General features: G+C 42.2%; 1 protein-coding gene across 1 annotated transcript in view; it reads left to right on the forward strand.

The window, feature by feature from the left end:
* Window positions 1-4752: 4752 nt before the first annotated feature.
* atp10d (ATPase phospholipid transporting 10D) overlaps window positions 4753-21168 on the forward strand; it is a gene marked incomplete at its 5' end in the record, with an annotated part of 33933 nt that continues 17517 nt past the window's right edge. The window contains 7 exon segments of the mRNA XM_030356136.1: window positions 4753-4947; window positions 6165-6369; window positions 10144-10229; window positions 10508-10614; window positions 19291-19422; window positions 19675-19787; window positions 20299-20551. Coding sequence (XP_030211996.1) covers window positions 4753-4947; window positions 6165-6369; window positions 10144-10229; window positions 10508-10614; window positions 19291-19422; window positions 19675-19787; window positions 20299-20551 — 1091 coding nt within the window.

Genomic DNA, 21168 nt, shown 5'->3' on the forward strand with positions numbered 1-21168 from the left:
TTGGGCTGCTTTTGCCAATATCTGGCGGTTTTTTAATAATGTGAAAACAGCACACCAAACTGTTATTTTATGGTTTAAAAACAGTAAAAATACAAAACTCAGTAGGCCTATAATTCAATATTCTTCACGTCGTGATGTCACATCAACAAACCGTTGTGCGCCGACGCAGAAGTCTGAGGCAAAAGCCCGCTCTCTCTCAACTCTGTTAGCGAAATAAGCATCATGCCGAAGTGGGGGAAATATAAAAAACTTTATAGAAAGGAATGGGAGACCGACTTAAAATCGTGGATCGCGCCTGCCCCAGCAGATGACAGCAAAGCTCGTTGCAGGTATTGTAACTGAATTAAGAGCCCACCTCAAAAACGAAAAAAAAAAAAAACGACGTGAACTTAGGGTTGCAACCTACGTCGCCTGTCACACCTCCATAAACGCCGTGGATGATTTGTCTGATATACTGCAAGATGAGATGGGCGCATTCAAGATGCACAAGACAAAGTGTACCGCCGTTATAACATCTGTTCTGGCACCGCACTTCAGAGAGGAGTTAAGAGAGGATATTGGTGAGTCTCCATATTCTCTTTACCTGGATGAGAGCACTGATGTATCAGTGAACAAGCTCCTCTGCATTTGTGTGAAGTATCGCTCACAGAAACACGGCAAGTTTGTGAGTACCTACCTGGGGCTTGTCAACCTTCTCAGCGCAGATGCTTGTGGAATATCAGATGCGATAGTGACTTTTCTCGGTGAATTCAGACTGGACATCAAGGATATGGTAAAATCCCCAGGGATGTTTATTATTACTCCTCAACCGGACGGAGCCTAAAACATTGCAGCCATTAGAAGTAACTCTTGGCGCATATAACACTAGAACCACAACATGCATTTAATGTTTATTCAAAAAATATTTTTTTTCCTGTGAAAACCGTCATTGGGCGGTTTTTTGCTGAAGTGGGCGGTTTTTGGAACGCACTCGCAGCAGTACGATGGCGGACAATATGGAGAAGACGCACAACTGTAGCTTAAGTTACTCTTAACTTATATATATATTTATATAATAATAATAATAATAATAATATAAGATAATATATAAATATATGAGTCATTCTATAATTAGGGGTACATGTCATGTCCATGGGTTGTATTTATAAATTGTACAAAATATTTTCCTTTAATAATACTAATCAATAATATATTTTATATTGGGGCAGAGTTATTTTTCATTTCACTTAAAAATTTCAACCAGTTCCATATTATTTTTTTCAGAAAATGCATATTCGATACTAGAAGTCGCTGTTTTTGTGCTGTCCTAACTGCTGAATGTCAGGTGTTGCTTTAAGAAAAAACAATAAACTATGCGTTTTTGAGAATTATTTTCATCATTATTTGTTGGAAATAATCATTATAATATGATGAAGGTGTTTGAAAAACAATTCTAATTATTAATAAACATTAAATTATCCACTTTATGCGTGTCCGAGAAATTTCCGTCAACCGTGTTACCCACTGACAAAACCCCTATAATTCAGCAGTGGTTGAATTCACAAGTCACATGTCCAACACCACGTGATGTCATTTCCTGCAGTGGTGGTAAATTTGAAAACAGTTGGGTAAGTTTTTCCTTCTCCTCTTCAATATTTCATCAATAATTTGGGTTTTACATTGAGTGGGTTAATGGCTTGTCAACTGTGTTATAAACATTTTCTTGTTCACTTGCATTGCACATTATTTTTTACTAATATTAACTGAAAGTGTATAAAAACACGAGTTGATCAAGGTCATATGGTGACCGGTTCAAGGTTGCCAGTTAGCACAAGGCCCCAAAATGGCCGATTTGTGTGTGTGTGTGTGTGTGTGTGTGTGTGTGTGTGTGTGTGTGTGTGTGTGTGTGTGTGTGTGTGTGTGTGTGTGTGTGTGTGTGTGTGTGTGTGTGTGTTTCTATTATATTCTCGCTCGTTCGTAATTCTTATATCAATAGCCTACTCTCCAATAATATAATAATAGGCTATATATGAAAATTGAGAAACGGCAATCTCATACAATCTTTTTCAAGCCACTGATTGTTTATATGTAGGGTACAGCTGGCTTGCCGTGTGAATGCGCAAGGCCGCCTTAATGCATGGGCTTGCCCGGGCTGAAGCCCCAGGGCCTACGCCGATCAGGGGGCCTATCATGAGCTGCAGAAAAAAGTTACACGTCTTCATTGTAAGATCCCCTCTCAGGGGGCCTACGAAACCTCTCGGGCCCAGGGCCCAATGGCAGGTTAAGGCAGGCCTGTGAATACGCATAACTTTCAATTTATATTCATTCAAAATATTAATATAGCCTACTATTTAAAAACTAAAGAAGCTGGTGTTTTGTTTTATATAATTTGTTTATATTGTTCAGTAGTTATCTGCCTACATGAGGCCGTAGCACAGTTAACAGACGAGCTGAGCTGGTGACGTCATCGAGTCCGCTGCTGTTCCAATTGCAGGTGCGTACTCCCGTCCTCGGAAGTGTGTACTTGAAGTCCGGACTTGCCAAGTACGAACTTCCAAGTCCGCGAGTACGTAGTACGCGTACTAGGAATTGAGAAACAGCTTTTATTACGGTCCATGCAGTGGACGCTTGGTGATGACGTGTTACGACGTGATGACGTATTTACAAGAGCCTACCGTGGCCAGGCCACAGTTGCGACGGCCAACGGCCACGGCCAGATGGCGTGTGTGCAGGCCAGAGAACAATTGGGCCATTTGAGCACAGTTAGGTGTGGAAACGGCCAACGGCCAGGGCCAGATGGCCTAGTGTGAGTGCACCCTTAGTGTTTGACTTTTTATAGATTTTCATATCACGGCTACGCAACCTGAGCTGGATGACGTATAGTCCGTGCGACGACCATGGACATAATAAAGGCGACGAGCTATCTTTCCCATTAAACGGTAAATATGGCGTCAAGCGATGTTTACGCTTGTCAGCAGTGAGAGTGGTATCTATCTGAGAACGGCTCCAAATAAGCAACAGACTCAGCAAAGTGTGAACTGTGTTCTCTGTGTTGTTGTCCATTGTTGTTAAAAGTCTGACTGGCGGCAGACTTTATTATGGTCCATGCAGCGGACGCTTGGTGATGACGTGTTACTTACGACGGGATGACGTATGTACAAAAGCCCACCATGGCCAGGCCACAGTTGCGACGACCAACGGCCACGGCCAGATGGTCTTGTGTGAGTGCACTCGCACTCACAATAGGCAGAGTTCCCCTGTACCTTACTCAAGCATGATTCCCGAAGTAAATTGCCAGCTTGAGCTAGAACCCCAATTTACCCTCCCGGACCCTGCACACATTGGCGGTTTATTGGGTTTCATTCTGTTGTAAATGCGACGGCTCCGCTGAATCTCTTTATTCTACTAAAGAGGTCAGGCATGCAGGGTTTGCAATTACCAGCTAGCTTTAGGCCCCGTCCACACGAAGCCGAAACGGGCGAAACCGTTACGGTTTCGATCTATCCGGTTTCGAAGTATCTCCGTAAAGACGAAGCCAAGCGAAACCGGATAGATCTGTAGAAACGCTGTAGTAAACATTCCAGGCCCATAAGGGGCGCTGCTTCTGGTACACAAATCCAGAAGAAGAAGAGGCGAGCATGCGCATAAAGGCTGCCCCCCGAACCACTAACAACACAAACAAACAGCTCTTCTACGATGGCGAACTAGATTCTCAATAAATAATGGCTTAGCAACCCAACAAGGGACATGATATGCTGCAGAACGATTACAAGCTTGTAGTCCGCCATCATCTTTTTTGTTGTGATTTCTGAGACTCCGCGGGCTTAAGAGCCATTGGCTAGGAGGTCGAGGGGTGGGGCGATGACGTCATGGTTTGCGGTTTCAGTCGGTTTCAGGCGTCCACACGAAACCAAAACGAAACCGGATAGATTTGAAACCACCTCCGAGGGTGGTTTCAGAAGTTTGCGGTTTCGGTCAGCGGATTCGCCGGCTTCGTGTGGACGGAAGGCCGAACCGTACAAGACCTTTGCGGTTTCGCCATGAAATCGGCTTTGTGTGGACGGGGCCTTAGTTTAAAGTGAGCGTCTATGTGACAGAATGTCTTACCTTAACCCTGTACATTACACCTTCGATTCTTTGCTTTTGTACATTGAAACTCAAGAAGGATATGTTACCTTCAATCAGTGTTTCCCCTACCATTGTTCAGGCCTGGCGGGCCGCCAGGCCAACGAGCGCCCCCGCCAGGCCAACAACCGGCCAAAAAAATGAAAAGAAATGAAAAAGAGAAAAAAAAAAAAAAAATGAAAAAAAAAAAAAACTTTTTTTTTTTTTATTATTATTATTATTAGCCATAATATCATAACCATCCAAGCTCACCACCAGCTATCTCAATATGTATTGGTGCTTTATGCTCCTGTACATGAAATTAGTTTATATTAAATCAACTTTGTTTTTAGAAAAACACTGTTTATTCTCCGGCAGAAGAACTATACCATGAACCGATCGCGTAAATGCGACGTCTGATTGGTTCAGCCCGCCGTTACCATGGACATTTTTACCGCCCCCGCGAAACACTAGCCTCGTTCTTTATATGTCCATAACTTAACCAACTTGTGATGGCTAAGCAAGTGTTTTATTTGGAAATAACCAACAAATACTCGTGTCCCGTGAAAAATGTATAACAAATCACACCATCAGCTCTTACCACCGGGCCTAAAAAAAATTCTAGGGGAAATACTGCTTCAATGAATCAATTGTTCTTCTCCTATGCAGGGTGGCAAACCTGTACTTCCTGTTTCTGGTGCTGCTGAACTGGGTGCCGGCAGTGGAGGCCTTCCAAAAGGAGATCACCATGGTGCCTCTGCTGGTGGTCCTCATTGCCATCGCCTTCAAAGACGCTCTGGAGGACTACCGGCGCTACCTGTTCGATAAGACTGTCAACCACAGCCTGGTGCGCATCTACTGCAGGTGATGGAGGACGACTGATAGACTGGTTGATGTTTTATTTTCATTTATAAAAGGAAAAAAAATCTACATGACTCAATTTATAGAACTAGATAAAGAATATGTTAGCGTTTATTAAAGGCATATTGTACGGGATCCAGTAATATGCACTTTTTAATATGTTGTTGAAATTGTTTTTTACATCCTGACAGCAATAAATAACTTATGGGCAATGAAAAAGAAGCGAAAAAAAAACGAATTCTGTATCTGCTATAAACCTGTTAAAATGCTTACCAATCGGAGACACTGTGCCCGGATCTAAAGAACCAATCACAAGCCTGCCCGTTCTCTCCCCTCTGTGTACGAGCCTGAGCCGGCCTGAGCGCGTTCACAGAGGGCAAAGAAAGCGTTGTTGTCATAGTAGTTCATGACAGTGGACTAGACCTAGTGAGCCTACAACGTTTACACAATGGAAGAGAAACAACTGAAGTTACCACTGCCACCGTTACTTGCCCCGGTTCATCCTTTTAAAAAGGCAAGAAAAAGAAAGACAGAAACTGAAAAGGCAGCAACAAAAAAGAAGTTGGAGACTGCTCGAGGAAAAACGAGAATAAATATTGGATTAGCTTTTCAGCGATGGCGACAGCTGAGGGAGTTGAATGGCCTGAAAAGTGACGCAATGGTTGCCGTTGAAGTAAGCCGTAAGCAGCAGCAGCGCTCGTGCACGGCTCTGTGTCGAGGGGTGGGGGCAGGGAGTCCTGAAGGGTGGGGGAGGAGTTGAACGGAACTCCGAAGAGAAGCTAATTTCAAATCATGCTAGCTCTCTCACATCGTACAGTATAGCTTTAACCAAAGGGGCTGTCCAAAGGCAAGAATCAGAACCACACTGAAACATATATAAGTCCATCCCGCATTTTCGGTTAAGAATACGTTTTTTATAAATCCTGACAAATAAAGGAGTTCATTAAACGTGTTGTTTTTTTTCATTATTTTTCATTTATAAATATGCTGCACTAATTATGTTATTGTTTTTATCGCTGAGCACTACACAAAGATTGCGTTTAGAGGTTGTGATCCTCAATGTTTCACCGGTCTAACCTAAAAGAGGCCAATCCCTCTCTTAACCCTCACAAATGCCACGTTGGATGTCCTCATGTGTTCAGGTAAATACAATGACGTGATGTGCTTTACCTCCACATATCGTTGGACTGATGCGGCTCTTCTCTGTATTCTTGGCATAGTAAGCAGAAAGCCTACATTGACCAACACTGGCAGGATGTCCGGGTGGGAGACTTTATTCGCCTGTCCTGCAACGAGATCATTCCAGCTGATGTGTTGCTGCTGTACTCGTCGGACCCGCGAGGCATCTGTTACATCGAGACGGCCAACCTCGACGGGGAGACCAACCTCAAACAGAGACGGGTAGTCTCAGACCTGCCCCTGCAGGTAGGGTGCATCTGGAGCAGCGTGTTACCATACCATACCAGTGTTAGTTCCACTGGTATCAGTCCACAGTTCATCATAAAGCGTTTGATAATCTTTGTCTGCATACTCTTCACTGGGACTCCCTCTGCGAACATATCCCTCATCTCCCAATATTCTCCGATATAATTGTCTGTCATCATGCTCAGATATGCTTTGAATACCATCTGCAGACAATGTATTGATGGTCAATATGTCCTCTATCAATGGTTACCCGCTTGATTACTTAGCCAGTAGAGTCAATATATTCCTGCAGTTTAAATCATGTTGAAGGAATAAAAGGAAATCAATAAACTGACTAACTTTTTCCTTGGGTGCACTGGTGCACCTACATTTTTAATTTGGGTGCACCAGCACGTATTTATGGTGCACCCAAGTTGTGAGTTGTTGAGAGGGGGGGGGGGCGTTGGACCGTGCCTGCCTTGCGCTGAGTTGTTGACGGGGGGGGTGACAGCGTCTGGGCCCCCGGGCAGCTGCACCAGTTGCACTGTGGATATTTACGCCACTGATAATAATATTTTGACCATTAAATAAATGCCTTCAGTAAGACCTGGGGGGGTATACCACGAACCTCGCTGAACATACCCAGGCTTTCTTGGGAAAATCTGGCTCGACAGAGCCGCAACTCGCAATCAGAGTTAAATGGTACCACGACGCTCACTTTAGCGTAAATTAATTGAACCAGGTTTTCCGCTTTAGGTTCAATGCGCGTTCATATAAAAGGGGCGTTTCTCGCGTCATTTGACTCACCCTTATGCAAAATAAATCGTGCGAGAGCGGTGTATTTCATCCAAGGCGAGCAGTGTATTATTATGAACTCCTACGAGGAATTCAAAGTTCAAATCACAGCCAAGGGGAACAGGGTTGCCCATAATATGGCTAGGGTGGCGTGCTGGCAAAAAATAGCCGACCGGGTTAATTCGTAAGTCATAAGATTCTGCATATTGTCTAAAAAATATTATGTATCATCATCCCTTTTACCCCCATATATGTGGGGCCCCATGTTTGCTCCTACGAACATGGGGCCAAGTCAAAAATAAATATAAAAATATTATTCAATGTGGTAAGTTGTAAGCATCCATTTGAATAATTTCAGGTGAATCTAGCCTATGATTTCTTTTTCCGACTATGGAGGTGATTTTTCTTAACAATTCTCACAGCTATAATATGAATTTGTAGAATAAAAAATGCCTAGGCCTAATTGTGTCACTGACATAGCGGTTATATAAGGGATAATGGACAACACGGCACTTGACTATAGGTTAATGTACGTTGAACGTGCGGGGCCACCTTCGAACTTGAAACACAGACACACTGCGCAACACTAGCCGCGTTTACATGGCACATCTGATCCGCATAGATTTCTATGCGGAATAGATCTGTTCCTAAAATGTGATCCCCTACTGTATACATGGCAGTAACAAAAGTGTCCGTTGTGTCTCTCGCGCACACCTGACACATCTCTGGACCGGCGGCAACATAATGGACGTCTTATCACTATTTGGCATTGTGAATTTGATTTTAATGAAAACACAGCAGGGGAGAGCTTTCTCTGCCTGCTCCTTCAATTAAGAAGGAGGACAGCACAGCTACGTCCGATCTTTATATTTACCTCCGCCTCCGCCGCAAACAAGAGGAATTTGAATGCGAGTCCGCAGCCAAGACTGGTGGGAGAGAGTGGTCTCTCTAAGTTAAGAAGTATTTTAACGTTCAGCCTGCAAAAGTACTAGTAGTAGCCTACTCATTTACAGTTATTTCGGACGCGTGCGGACACTACGATACGCAAACACGTCATTAATAAACACCCTTGTCCCGTCGCTTAGCAACCGGACACGCTTACCGGACTACTGACGAACAAAGACGTGAATCAGGCAATAAATCCACTTTCTTTGACAGCGGTCAAGTTCGGTGTGCTTAAAAGTACCAACGGAGCTCAGTGGACCAATTGGGAACTACTGCAGCTGCTCTAAGTTAAACCCCAATCTGTTCGGAATAAGTGTATACATGTCGATTAAAACGATTAAAACGGACTACACCACCTCTTCTATTCGGCATAGAATTCACACTTCAAGCGGTTTATTATTTCGCTTGGTCGTTGGAGGAAAACATGGACGCCACCCGGAAAGCTGTTGTCGCGGTATCATTGGCAGAGGACCAGGCGCTCCAAAATAAGTAGGCTATAGGCCATAGGCAGAGATACGGACGCAGTAAGGTATTGCAGTAATACGAGTGATTGCAATTGCCATTTAAACCACCAAAGTGGTCCAAGCACAATGAAAACAGTTCATACTTCAAGTCACAATGGGCGCAGCCATCTTGAATTCTGTCTCGGAATTTTGCTCGGTCACCGCTGAGTTCAACCGAGATGGCGAGTTCGCCGTCCGAGGAAAAGGGGCGTGTTTGTGCGTGTCGCTAGGCAACGTCCTCGGACCTCCGAGACGGATGGATATTAAAACGCAGCATAAGTGCGCCGAGGTCCACGGGAACACCCACAAATGGTGACGCCATTATCGGAGGAGGGGCTACGAAGCTGCGCACGCCGATATAAGTAGCCGATCTCCGGGTATACAAAGCTGAAAAGCTGCTCCCGACCAGGTTTGGTTGCAAGCGTAAGTCACCATGGTGACTATATGTAAATGTAAATGTATTATTATTATTATTATACAGCGACGCTTAAAGAGATCGACTTTCGTGGTACAGCTAACCCAGGCTTTCAGCTCAACATACCTCGCTAACCCTCTAATCGAGCTTTGTAGTGCCGCGTTTCCACTGCAGGGTGCGGAACGGATCGGATCGCAAAGGTGCGGTAGGGAGGGGGCGGTATAGCCCAGCTCAGTTCCGAGGTTGCATTTTCCACTGCCGACAGTACCCTTTGTGGTAGGCCGGATGTCGATCGCCGCGGCAGCTACGTAAACATCGTAAACAACGTCTTCCTCCCCAAGAATGCAGACGAACGTCACCACCTCCTTGTTCGCCCAAGCAAGCGTTTTACGTGACATGTTAATTGTAAAGAATAATACCTCGAGGCTACTGTTTGTTTGTTTTTATCCCTGCGTCACCCGGAAGTGATGATTCTGTCGACCAATCAACGGAGGGGGTGTGTAGCTAGAATTTCCCGGGACCCTTTCAGGCGTCTCGTCTCGTTTTCAGTACCCAACGGAGGAGTCCTGAAAACGAGGCCAAAACTGGCCAAAACGGGTACGGCTAAGTCCGTACCCGATCCGCACCTTTGCGATCCGATCCGTTCCGCACCCTGCAGTGGAAACGCGCCATAGTACAGGCCCCTGGATTGGGCTTTGCGGGTTTGTTTAACGGCGTTGCTATGGTTACCGGTCTTGCGTGTTCCAACGCTTTATTAGGTATCTAATAAATTGCTGTCTAATCAATACTTCATTTACTGCCTCTTCCGTGGTCAATACAATATTATGAATAGACTGCTCTGTAAAAAAAATAAAAATTATACCAGATAAATTTTCAGTCGCACTACCCCGAATTCTAGGCGCATGTGCGCCCAAATTAGGCTCACTCTGGAGCCCGGTTATGGATTTCAGTGAACATTGCTCTCTGATGCCTTATGCATACCTTGTTAACCCTTAATAACATAATTTGAAATAAATCTGATATTTCTGTTCTGTGTTTCTGTATTTCTGATAATTAATCATTTAAATATTTATTAACTATTAAAAACTATTAACCATTTGAAATGGTTTTATTACTGTGTGTGTGTGTGTGTCGCAGGGATCGGAGCTGACTCCAGAGAGCTTCTATTGTCGTATTGAATGTGAAAATCCTAATAATGACCTGGGCCGGTTTCGAGGTTACATGTATGTATTAACTCAAGTCCTAACGTGTATAGGTGTATTGATCATTGATAACCTTTTTGCTACGGTATTGAAACATTTTTTTTTAAGTATTTAAATTTCAATGTGCGTGTGTGATGTAGAATTTCTTCAGGGAAAACTAATAATCAATATAGGTAGTATCCGAACATATGCCCAACGTGCAAACACTACCTAATCTTCCAAATGGTACATTAGTTCTTCAAGGTTTTATTGTGTTATGTACATTTTCTCCTGTCCTGACCCTCCTCCTCCATGGGCAGGGAGCACTCCAGTAAGGTCCGCGTTGGTCTCCACAACGACAACCTTCTGCTGCGGAGCTGTACCGTCCGCAACACGCAGACCGTTGTCGGCCTCGTCGTCTACGCTGGTGAGCCTGATCAGTGCCCTATTCAATGCTATCCCAGGAGGCATAATGGGTTTTATTTACTACTTCTACTTGTTCTCTAAGTAGTGTACTATGTAGTGTTCACACTATAGGGATAAAGGAAGAAGTCTAATAGGCTTGAACTCATTGGGCCTTATTCACCTAGCTTGTTTCAGTTTGTTTGAGTGCGATATACATCGTGAATGCAATGGGGGTTTTGATCATTGGTTGGTTGAGGGTTGTAGATTTAGATCTGGACGCATACTTTAAGCTGTTTTGCAGAAAAGAAAGCTTTTACTTGTCTGATTAGTTTCTCAACTGAAACCCAAGCAGGTGCGTACTGGTTGCTCTGAAACTAGTTCGGAAAAAAAATCAAGTTGGATATCTGTCGTGGTAATTCCTTTATGAGATATTGAGTCTAGGACATATTCCACTGCGAAATCAAAAAAAAAAGCACACAATAGTTGTATGCATAAATTAAATTGGTTAATTAACACAGTCCTTTACACAGTTTAAACGTGGCTATAAATACAAGTTCAAAATATAGTTGCAAGCAACCATGACAAGGTCCTACTGTATGGCAAGTATGGTGACAAAGGCCTAGTGAATACTTCATAGTAAACATTGTTTGATTTCATGCCATGTCTTGTAATCAGTTTGGTCAAGGCAGAATGGAACCAGCGCTCTCACGGCCATGTGGCTGACACTGTACGACTACACTACACAGACGTTTGAATTGCCAAGGGCACATGACACATGTTTTGAGAAGGATCAGTCTTCCCTATGTGGCATATATAAAGTATACAGTCAAACAGTCCATGGCAAAATTGACTTTTTGAGAAATTATGTGTGTACCCCAAGCCCCGCCTTGCGTTGGATAGAGGCCTCGGTTTGGATAGGCAGACTTCAAACTAGAGCCCGACCGATATATCGGCAGGCCGATATTATCAGCCGATATTAGGCATTTTTCAAACTATTCGGTATCGGCATTTATAATGGCCGATAAATGAATATAAAAAAAAGAAAAAAAGTTTGTCCACCAGAGGGTGCTCTAACGTCCAAACCCGCTGATTCAGCCAGAGTTAGGCAGAGTGAATGACGGAGATCGACGGAGATCATCGGTGTTGTGCATGCGTGCAAGTGTGTTCATGGTAAGTTGGCAACTGTCACGAGACATACATTGCTTGAATAACAATTAAAAGAAAATCCCCATCAATTCTCTAATGTCGATAAGCATGACTTAATTCATGACTACCATGTCCAGTTTTGCTGTTGTTACATGTTAGCTGAGAGTGAAAAGGATTTAAAGGATAACTACAAATAACCAATGTTAGGGAAATGTGTTTGTTTTGTTGCGCGTTTCTTGATTCTTCTTTTTTTTATATATATATATCGGCCGATATATCGGCATATCGGATTTTTAAATCACAAAATATTCTTATCGGTATCGGCCTTAAAAATTCTATATCGGTAAGGCTCTACTTCAAACCAATGCATCCAATAATCATTTTTATAAATATATATTTTTTCTTTATTTTATTTTTGACATTTGGCATGGATATACTGCAGAATCTGCTCTTGGTAGCCATGTTATAGATATATTGAAAGCAAAGCCTACGTGGTTTTGAATCAAGGTTATATCTGTTTAAACATCCGATATCCATATATTTCACTTTAAATTGTTGGTCGAGTTGTGGTCATTTGCGTTGTATGAGAGTTGTGTGATGGAGTTTGTTCTAGTGCTAGCCCTTGTACAGATGACAAAAGTTATCAGTAAATAATGTTTTAAGAAATAGTTGACCTCCTGCGTGAGATGTGCGTAGCTGAATATGGCATGCCTACGCTACTGTATTTTGTTATATTTCATAACATCGTCATAATGGTAGTATGTATAAATATTTTATGAGGTGGTACCAGGGATGGAAATTAACACCTGCCACACGCCATTTGCGGGTGGATTTGTATGGTGGCGGGTGAATTGTGTCACTTCACCCACCACTGTGTCGGGTAATACTTTCCAGTCAGGTCCGATCAAATTTGCATATTTAATACATTCGTCATACGGCGCTGCACAGTCAGAGAATGTCTAATATGAGGAGAATGGGCACTCGCTGGTTAGTTCCGGTTTTCTGGACTGGTTGCAGTAATAATCTCTGTCCACGCGGGGCGCTCGCAGGCGAGTCCAGAATGAATGGGAGCCTATGGGGTTTTATCTTCAGAATCCACTTTTCTCACAATGTAATTTTTTGTCTCGTAATTTGAAAGTTGCGTTCAAAAGGAGGGGCTAAGATAATAAACTCAGCTGAATATTGCATTTTTTAAGGTCATGTATCTGTTCTAAAAGGCACGCAGATAAGATAAGATAAGAGGCAGCAGAGAGAGAGGTCATGTTTCCCGAAGCTCCGCTAGGCATTGGAAAAAACTACTTGATTCATCGTTCAGATCTACTTTATTTTATTCTATTTCATGATCCTCCATTGCTCGATTCAACAATACATTTTGGCTTTTTATGACTCCCGGATCAGACCGCAGCAAAAGCCTTGGACTTTCCTATCGCCAACATGCCTCTGTACTCGGATATCTCAGGCACGGAGACTGGGAAATGCACAGACTGCACCAAACTGCGACAGACAGTGGCTTTATTTGAAACGAGACTAGCAGCATTAGAAAAATGGAAAGGACTTCTCCAGGATACAGTGCCGATGGGTGAGTTTGCTGAGCTAACTCAGACAAATACACAACAAGGCTACACTGTATCCTTCCCGAAGCTGGACAAGAGAGAGACAGTTCCAGCTGCATCTCACTGGCACAGAGTCGGCGCTAAGCCAAAACAACATACCAAAGTGAATCAACAAGTGAATCAACAAGTTCACTCAACGCCAAATGCTAAGCTAGCCAAAACTAAAGTTGCATGTATCAGCCGGATTAGCCCGTCACTGAAGTTAACCCTGCCGCTGAAGAACCGGTTCCTGCCACTTCAAAAGCCAACGAACACGCCTGCCACCCATGCACCCTTGAGCCCCGAGATGCGTCCGGACAAACAGTGGGGACAGAGATGGAACAAGAACCAGTCGCCACGGAGGCGAGCTGTGCATGCGTCTACCACCGCCACCTAAGGCAACAAGGGCCCATCTCACAGAAAGCAGATGAACCACACACTCTGATTATAGGAGACTCAACCATCAAGGATATAACCGGTAAGAAGATCAAAACATGCTACTTCCCAGATGTGATGGTTAGTGATATCAACCAGAAACTAGCCACAATCATATTGGAAAACCCCAAAATCTCACAGATTATTGTGCATGCAGGACTTAATGATATTCAAAGAGAACAGTCAGAACTTCTGAAGAGGGATTACGCTGATCTGTTGGATACACTGGACAAAATACACATTAAGTCATTCATCAGTGGACCCATACCAGCAGTTGACAGGGGAATAAACAGATTCAGTCGTCTACTTGCACTGAATACATGGCTTTCCAGAGTCTGCAATGAAAGAGGAAGGGGCTTTATTGTCAATTTCAACTTGTTCTGGGGGCGCAAATATCTTTTCAGAGCAGATGGCCTACACCCAAACAGGTTAGGCTCAAAACTGTTAAGGGACAATCTTCTCTTCTCGCTTTCCCACAAATCTCCATGGTCTGACGCACAGGCCACAATCAGAGCACAGGTTGAGAAGAAGCGAGACTACAGCCTCCCCGACACATCTACTCTGCCACTATCTGCCACACAGATAGCAGATAGACCAAAGACCTTGAAGAGAGACAACAGCCTGCCCGACACCATGGACACCGTGCCTTCCCCCATCGCTGATGCTGGCTTGGCGAGGAACGGCCACCCCCCTCCTCTGCACTCCCCCATCGACGATGACCTCCAGCCTCATCTCTCCCATAGCCACAACAACAACTCCAGCTCCACTGTCTCCTCCCTTTTCGGTTTTCCAGCTGAATTTAAGAAACTGGAATATGTTGGCATCAAACTTGCATCTGTGTCAATGATAGCATCGCCACGTCATGGCCACAGGCTGATGACACCCAAGCGGAGGGAGCCCCAGCCCCCCCCCCCCCTGTACTGATAGTAGTCCTGAGTATTACTGAGAGAAATAATGGTTCAGCCGTAGACAAAGTATAAAGGACGTTTTGCATAATCTGCTGAACCCAAGGTTGCCTATGTCAAACCATGGCAACTTTTGCATTCCTGCTGTAACCACTAAGAGAGTAAACAAAGGGAAACTTAGACACACTGCTAACCTCACAAATCTCATACATATTGCCTCCAAACCAAAAACAACCTTAAAGCCTATCAACAACACCATCAGGATGGGTCTACTTAATGTTAGGTCTCTTAATAACAAATCATTTTTTGTTAATGATTTTATTACCACCTCTAAACTGGATTTTATGTTTTTAACTGAAACATGGCTGGAACAAAATAACAGTGCAACCGTTCTGATAGAGACAGCTCCTCCCAACTATAACTTTTTTGATGCATGTAGATCTGGAAAAAGAGGTGGAGGGGTTGCTGTTATATTTAGAAATGTTTTTCAGGGGAAACAGATGTTATTTGGTGATTTTCCATCATTCGAATACCTTTTTTGTATTGAAATGCTCCCCCAGAGTTCTCCTATTAATTATTTACAGGCCACCCACATACTCTGCAAATTTTTTCGATGACTTCACAGAATTATTGTCTAGCATCTCCACAGACTTTGACTGTCTAGTTATAACTGGTGACTTAATTTTCATACTGATGATTTGAATGACAAGTGTGCAAAAAAGCTTTTTACCATTTTGGACACATTTGAACTGTCTCAACATGTGAAAGAGACTACTCATTGTAAGGGGCACACTCTAGACCTGGTTATCACAAAGGGCCTCAATGTTTCTGATCTCTCTGTGACTGATCCTTCCTTGTCTGAAAGACAAATACTGTAAAAAAACGGTATATCAATGAAGAATCTTATGTGCTTTTTAGAAAGGCCATCTCCTTACTACCACCTCTCAACCCATGTTCTGCTGATGATGTAGAAAACTTTAATTTGAAAATTTTGAAAGTCATGGATGTCATTGCACCTTATAAGGTTAAAACGATTTCTGGAAAGCAAAAGGCACCCTGGAGAAAAGCTGCTTCTGTAACAGCACAGAAAAAAGAATGCAGGAAGGTTGAACGCATCTGGCGTAAAACAAAACTTCATATTCACCATGATATCTACAAAGAGAGCCTCCGTGCCTACAATTTAGACTTAAAAAGTGCTAGAGAAACATTTTTATCGAATATCATTAAAACCAATACTAATAATGCAAAAACCCTATTTGCAACTGTTGACAGACTGACCAACCCCCCAACACAAATTCCACCTGATCTCCATTCCATTTTTATACTGATAAAATTGAAGGCATCAGACACGCCATCAATATCTCCACTTCAAACAAAAATGTTGGACTACCACCCTGTTCAGGCAAAAGTAACGTGGTAGGGATGGCATGCTTTAATGTTATAGACTCTAAAACTGTAACACAACTAAAGCCATCCACCTGTTGCCTTGATTCTTTACCTACCAACGTCTTTAAGAATGTTTTTGACTGCCTAGCAATAGACATATTGCAGACAGTTAACAACTCTCTCCAGTCAGGCAACTTCCCAAAAGCCCTGAAAACTGCAGTTATTAAACCCCTTTTAAAAAAGCAGAGCCTAAATACCTCTATTATTAACAACTACAGACCAATATCAAATCTACCCTTCATATGTAAAATCCTTGAGAAAGTTGTCCTCCAGCAACTTAAACACTTCCTGGCATCAACTGGTTGTTATGTCACATTACAATCAGGATTTCGACCCCTGCACAGCACTGAGACCGCCCTCATTAAAGTTGTAAACGACATCCGTCTTAACACAGACTCACACGCAAAACCTCAATACTAATGCTACTAGACCTCAGTGCTGCATTCGATACTGTAGACCATACAATACTTTTTGACAGGTTAGAAAACTGGGTGGGGCTTTCAGGCACAGTCTTAAATTGGTTCAGATCCTACCTACAAAATAGGAACTACTTTATTTCCATTGGCGACTTTGTATCAGAATCAACCAACGTGATGTGTGGAGTCCCACAAGGTTCGATCTTAGGACCCTCTCACCCACAAACATTTTGTGGGTGAGAGGTAGGGCTGGGCGATATGGACAAAATCTTGTGTCACGATATGAGTAATTTTATATCACGATATGGATATATATCACGATGTGGTATTTTTGAAGTAAATTAAAATAATAAATGGCTTAAAATAACCATACTTCACATTTGATCAGTTTTTTCTTTTATTTTGAACTTGAATTTCCATGCTTACAAAGGAGTAAGTAGCGAACAATCTGTCATTAACTGCAGTGTCATATAGTGCAAACATCTTGTAAACATTGAACTGTTTTTTCAATACAAATAACATTTTTTTTTAAAGGTGTGCTTCACACCTGCCTGGCTGTCAGTCAGTGCAGTGTAATATAAAATAAAAATCACAGCATCACACAAATATTTTAAATACTAATTATGCACTTATAAAATAAAGTTATGTGCTGTGCAAATAGCTGGTGGTAAAAATAGAACTGTTTCTTCAATACAAATGAGATTTTTTTTCAAGTTAACAGGTGAGTCTCACACCTGCCTTGCTTCAGTCAGTGCAGTGCAATATAATTTTTTTTCCTCTCTCTATATAAACGATATGGCCAAATCTCTCCCGGTAGACACTTTCATATCGTCCACGGTATGATATCGTCATATCGCCCAGCCCTAGTGAGAGGGCGTATCGGTTTCCACCATAGGTGGTTTCTACAGGAAATAATCTGTGTGGGGGTGGGGGAATCTAGAGCGGTTCTCCACATGACGAAATATTCAGTTTCTATTGTACCAAAAGGATATGTTCAACAAAAAAACAAGGAATTGAAAGCTACTTACAATAGGCCTAGGCTACATTAATTTCCCCTGATGGCAGCAATGTTCCACTTTCAGCTGGAATTCACCGGTACATCAAAACGACGTGTCTTCTTTAGATTTCAGTTCCATTTATTTATTCACACAGTTCAGCAGCGGCATTCATTCAGAATCAGAGCCCACATTAAAGCTGCATTTAGGGCAACTATCACTAACCTAGCCGAAAAATAGATGCGCCATAAATGATGTGATTGGTTTTGTATATAGCAGTCAGGAACATGGGCATAGTTGTGGAAGTGCTGGTGTTAGAAAAAATGGTTGACAGGAATTAAAGTGCTGCACATCGACTGTACAAATGTAGATTATTCACCACAAGAATTTTAATTCAGAAATCGAATAGGCTAATAAAGTCTGAATTGTGAGATAAAATTCAGCATTCTGATAATAAAGTCAGAATTCTTGGATAAAATCCGAATTCTGATAATTAAATCCAGCATTAAAGGTTCATTTAAGAAGGCTCTCACCAGTCATTTGTCGCCTGGACGCGGTGTCGAGTTTTTTTTTTGAAAGTAGTCCACTAGTCGTAGCGCGCAATAATTTGAAGTGTCGGAATTCTGAGAATTTAGAATTTATCTGAATGCTGAATTTAGTCAGCATTCAGATTTCTCAGAATTCTCTGACACTGCAAGTTAAAGTGCAACTACTAGCGAACTACTTTCAGCGTGACTGGAGAGAACTTCCTTAAATTAACCTTTAATGCTAGATTTGCATGTACGCTATTTTGTGAATTTGGTTCTCTTTCATGGAAGCCGGAAGTGGGAGATTCTTTATTTTTTTATCATTATTGTTTTATTGGGACAAACATTAACACATTTCTCCTACAGGGGATTGATAAAGTTCTATCTACTATTGAACAGAAAGAAACACTTGGTCATACTTTACACACTTTACCACAGCATTGGCCTACTGAATGCCACAGATATATCTTCAGCATTGGACTGAATGCCACATAAATATATAATTATGTTTTTGCACGTTTGCAACGTTTAAAAGTTCAGGGTATGAAGTTCAAGTATATGCCTCTACTTGTATTGCTTAAGCCAATAGCCTTTTGAGGCAGTGTTTTTTCTGAATATTAGTGTTAAGGGCAAATAATGCTTACTATCATATTTTAGTTTCCATGTCTGTGGACACATTTGTATGCAGTCACGTATAAATATAAAAAAACAAATGTACTTATGATGGTGTAGCCATGCATGTTGTTATATTGTTAATGTGTCAATTTGTTTTTTATAGAAAATACTTTGTATAGATGAATTATCCCCAAACTTGTCATCTTAACACCTTTGAAATAAACATCACTAAACATGGCAGATACCTGTGTATTGTTTATCATATGCGGTAAGAGTGTAACGTTTTCAACTCTGTTCCTTGGTAGAACCCACTTACAGTAAAAATCACTCCTGATCGAAAAAAAGTCGAAAAAAAACACTCCTGATCGAAAAAAAAAGCGTATGAAAGACACTTTTCTTATCTATTGTTACTATTATATTGTTTAAAATGTACGCATATATAAAAAATATATATAGCGTATAAAAAGTGGCTGGTAAAAAAATTGAGTAGCTGGTAGATTTTTTAATCTACCTGCCACAGTGGCTGGTGGGCAAAAAAGTTAATTTCCATCCCTGGTTGGTACGCAGTAAAAAAGTTTATTATTGTCTTTTTTGTTAATTATTGGGTGTTGGACCGACCAGGCCATGAGACCAAAGCCATGAAGAACAACAGTGGGCCGCGGTACAAACAGAGCCGTCTGGAGAAGCGCCTCAACAGGGACGTGTTGTGGTGTGTCATCCTGCTGTTCTCCATGTGTCTGACAGCAGCCATAGGTCAGTGTTTCCATTGTGACATTTAATGTGATAATATGGCTTACGTGCTGATTCATTCCATGAAGAACTATCTTTTTGTAAACAAAGCAGCAGTCACTGTTCAACCTGGTTTCTTCTCGTTTTTTCTTAAAGACGTTCAGATGAAAACAACATTTCAAATGTGGCTGTTTGTGTGGAAACTCTTGAACCATGCATTGTAAATGCGGTTTCCACTGAGGCATTTTTCAACCTCTTTATGTTCTGCCCTTGCAGGGCATGGTCTCTGGCTCCAGCGATGGACTGATCCCATTTATTCCGTCGCTGAGCAGGTGTCTCCTACACTGGCGGGATTCTATGTCTTTTGGACGATGATCATCGTGCTGCAGGTAGATATGATATATTAAATTGATCATGGGCGACAGGATGTCAAAACTTTAAATATGTAACCTATCACATAGAATTCTATCCACACACGTAGCGAATATCTCAAGAAATATATGTTCATATTCATGTGAAAGTCAGCTCAAACTCTAAACCTCCAGACTGTAGAGTCCATATCCCCTCTCTGTTGTACTTTCTCAAAGTCGTATGTCGCCTTTATGTCAGTGTACGGTAATCGGTTGCCCACTTGGAGAATCAACTCCAGCCATTCACTTTGCGTGAAGGAATAGAAGAATATTGATAGACTGCTATGAAGTCAGATTGGAATGGATCTGATGATTATGTAATGATCATTTTCTGATCCTTATTGCAAAACTTGATAACCCATAATATCATAATTAGCAGGACATTGCAGATTTATATTGTCCATGAATTTGATTGTATCATTGAAGTCCAGGTTGTCACTCATTTTCTTCTGACCTCTTTGATCTCCCCCCTCCATCCATTATCCCACAGGTGCTAATCCCCATCTCCCTTTACGTGTCTATCGAGATTGTGAAACTAGGCCAGATCTATTTCATCCAGAACGACCTGGCGCTGTACAGCGAGCAGCTGGACTCAGGCATACAGTGCAGGGCGCTCAACATCACGGAGGACTTGGGGCAGATTCAGTACCTCTTCTCCGACAAGACCGGCACTCTGACAGAAAACAAAATGGTGTTCCAGTGTTGCACTATACATGGGGTGCAGTATCCACACACACAGAATGGTGTGTTACTGTGTTAAGATCTGCTTTTCTTAATATCCATTTACCATTTGTTTAGATGGATATTATCTATTATCTTATTATTATTTTCGGGTTTGTCATAAATGCGGCTTGTGTTTATTTATAACACGTCCCTCCCTGCCTTCTAATGAGGAACACAAAAGTACAGAGATGTCACATCTATTACATATCCCCCTGTGCTTTCTATCTGAACAGTAGAGTGTGGTTGGTTTCAGGTGACACTTATCACCAGGAAAGGATGAGGATCTTTTACTCTACATCTTATAGATGTAACTTTTCTGATAATTGCTAGGTGATGAACAGATCCCCCATGTCATCAATAGGTGAAGGCCGATCCTAGTGATAGATCTGTCGTTGGTATCCATGCTTGCACGATACAAAAAGAGAAGCCAATCCATCTGACTGATTATCAGTTGACTGTAGCTCCAATCTGATGGTTACAAGGTGACTGCTTGGTTCCACGTTCATGAGTGAGTCTCTGGGAGGGTGGGGGAGAAATAAAACCTGCTTGGCTTACATAACAGAGTACCATCGTAAGGCTCAACTAGTAACAATCATCTAGATGTCAGGGAGGATTCTACCATCATAGGATGGCATCT

Source organism: Gadus morhua, chromosome 5 (assembly GCF_902167405.1).
Source record: "Gadus morhua chromosome 5, gadMor3.0, whole genome shotgun sequence".
NCBI classification, from domain to species: Eukaryota; Metazoa; Chordata; class Actinopteri; order Gadiformes; family Gadidae; genus Gadus; species Gadus morhua.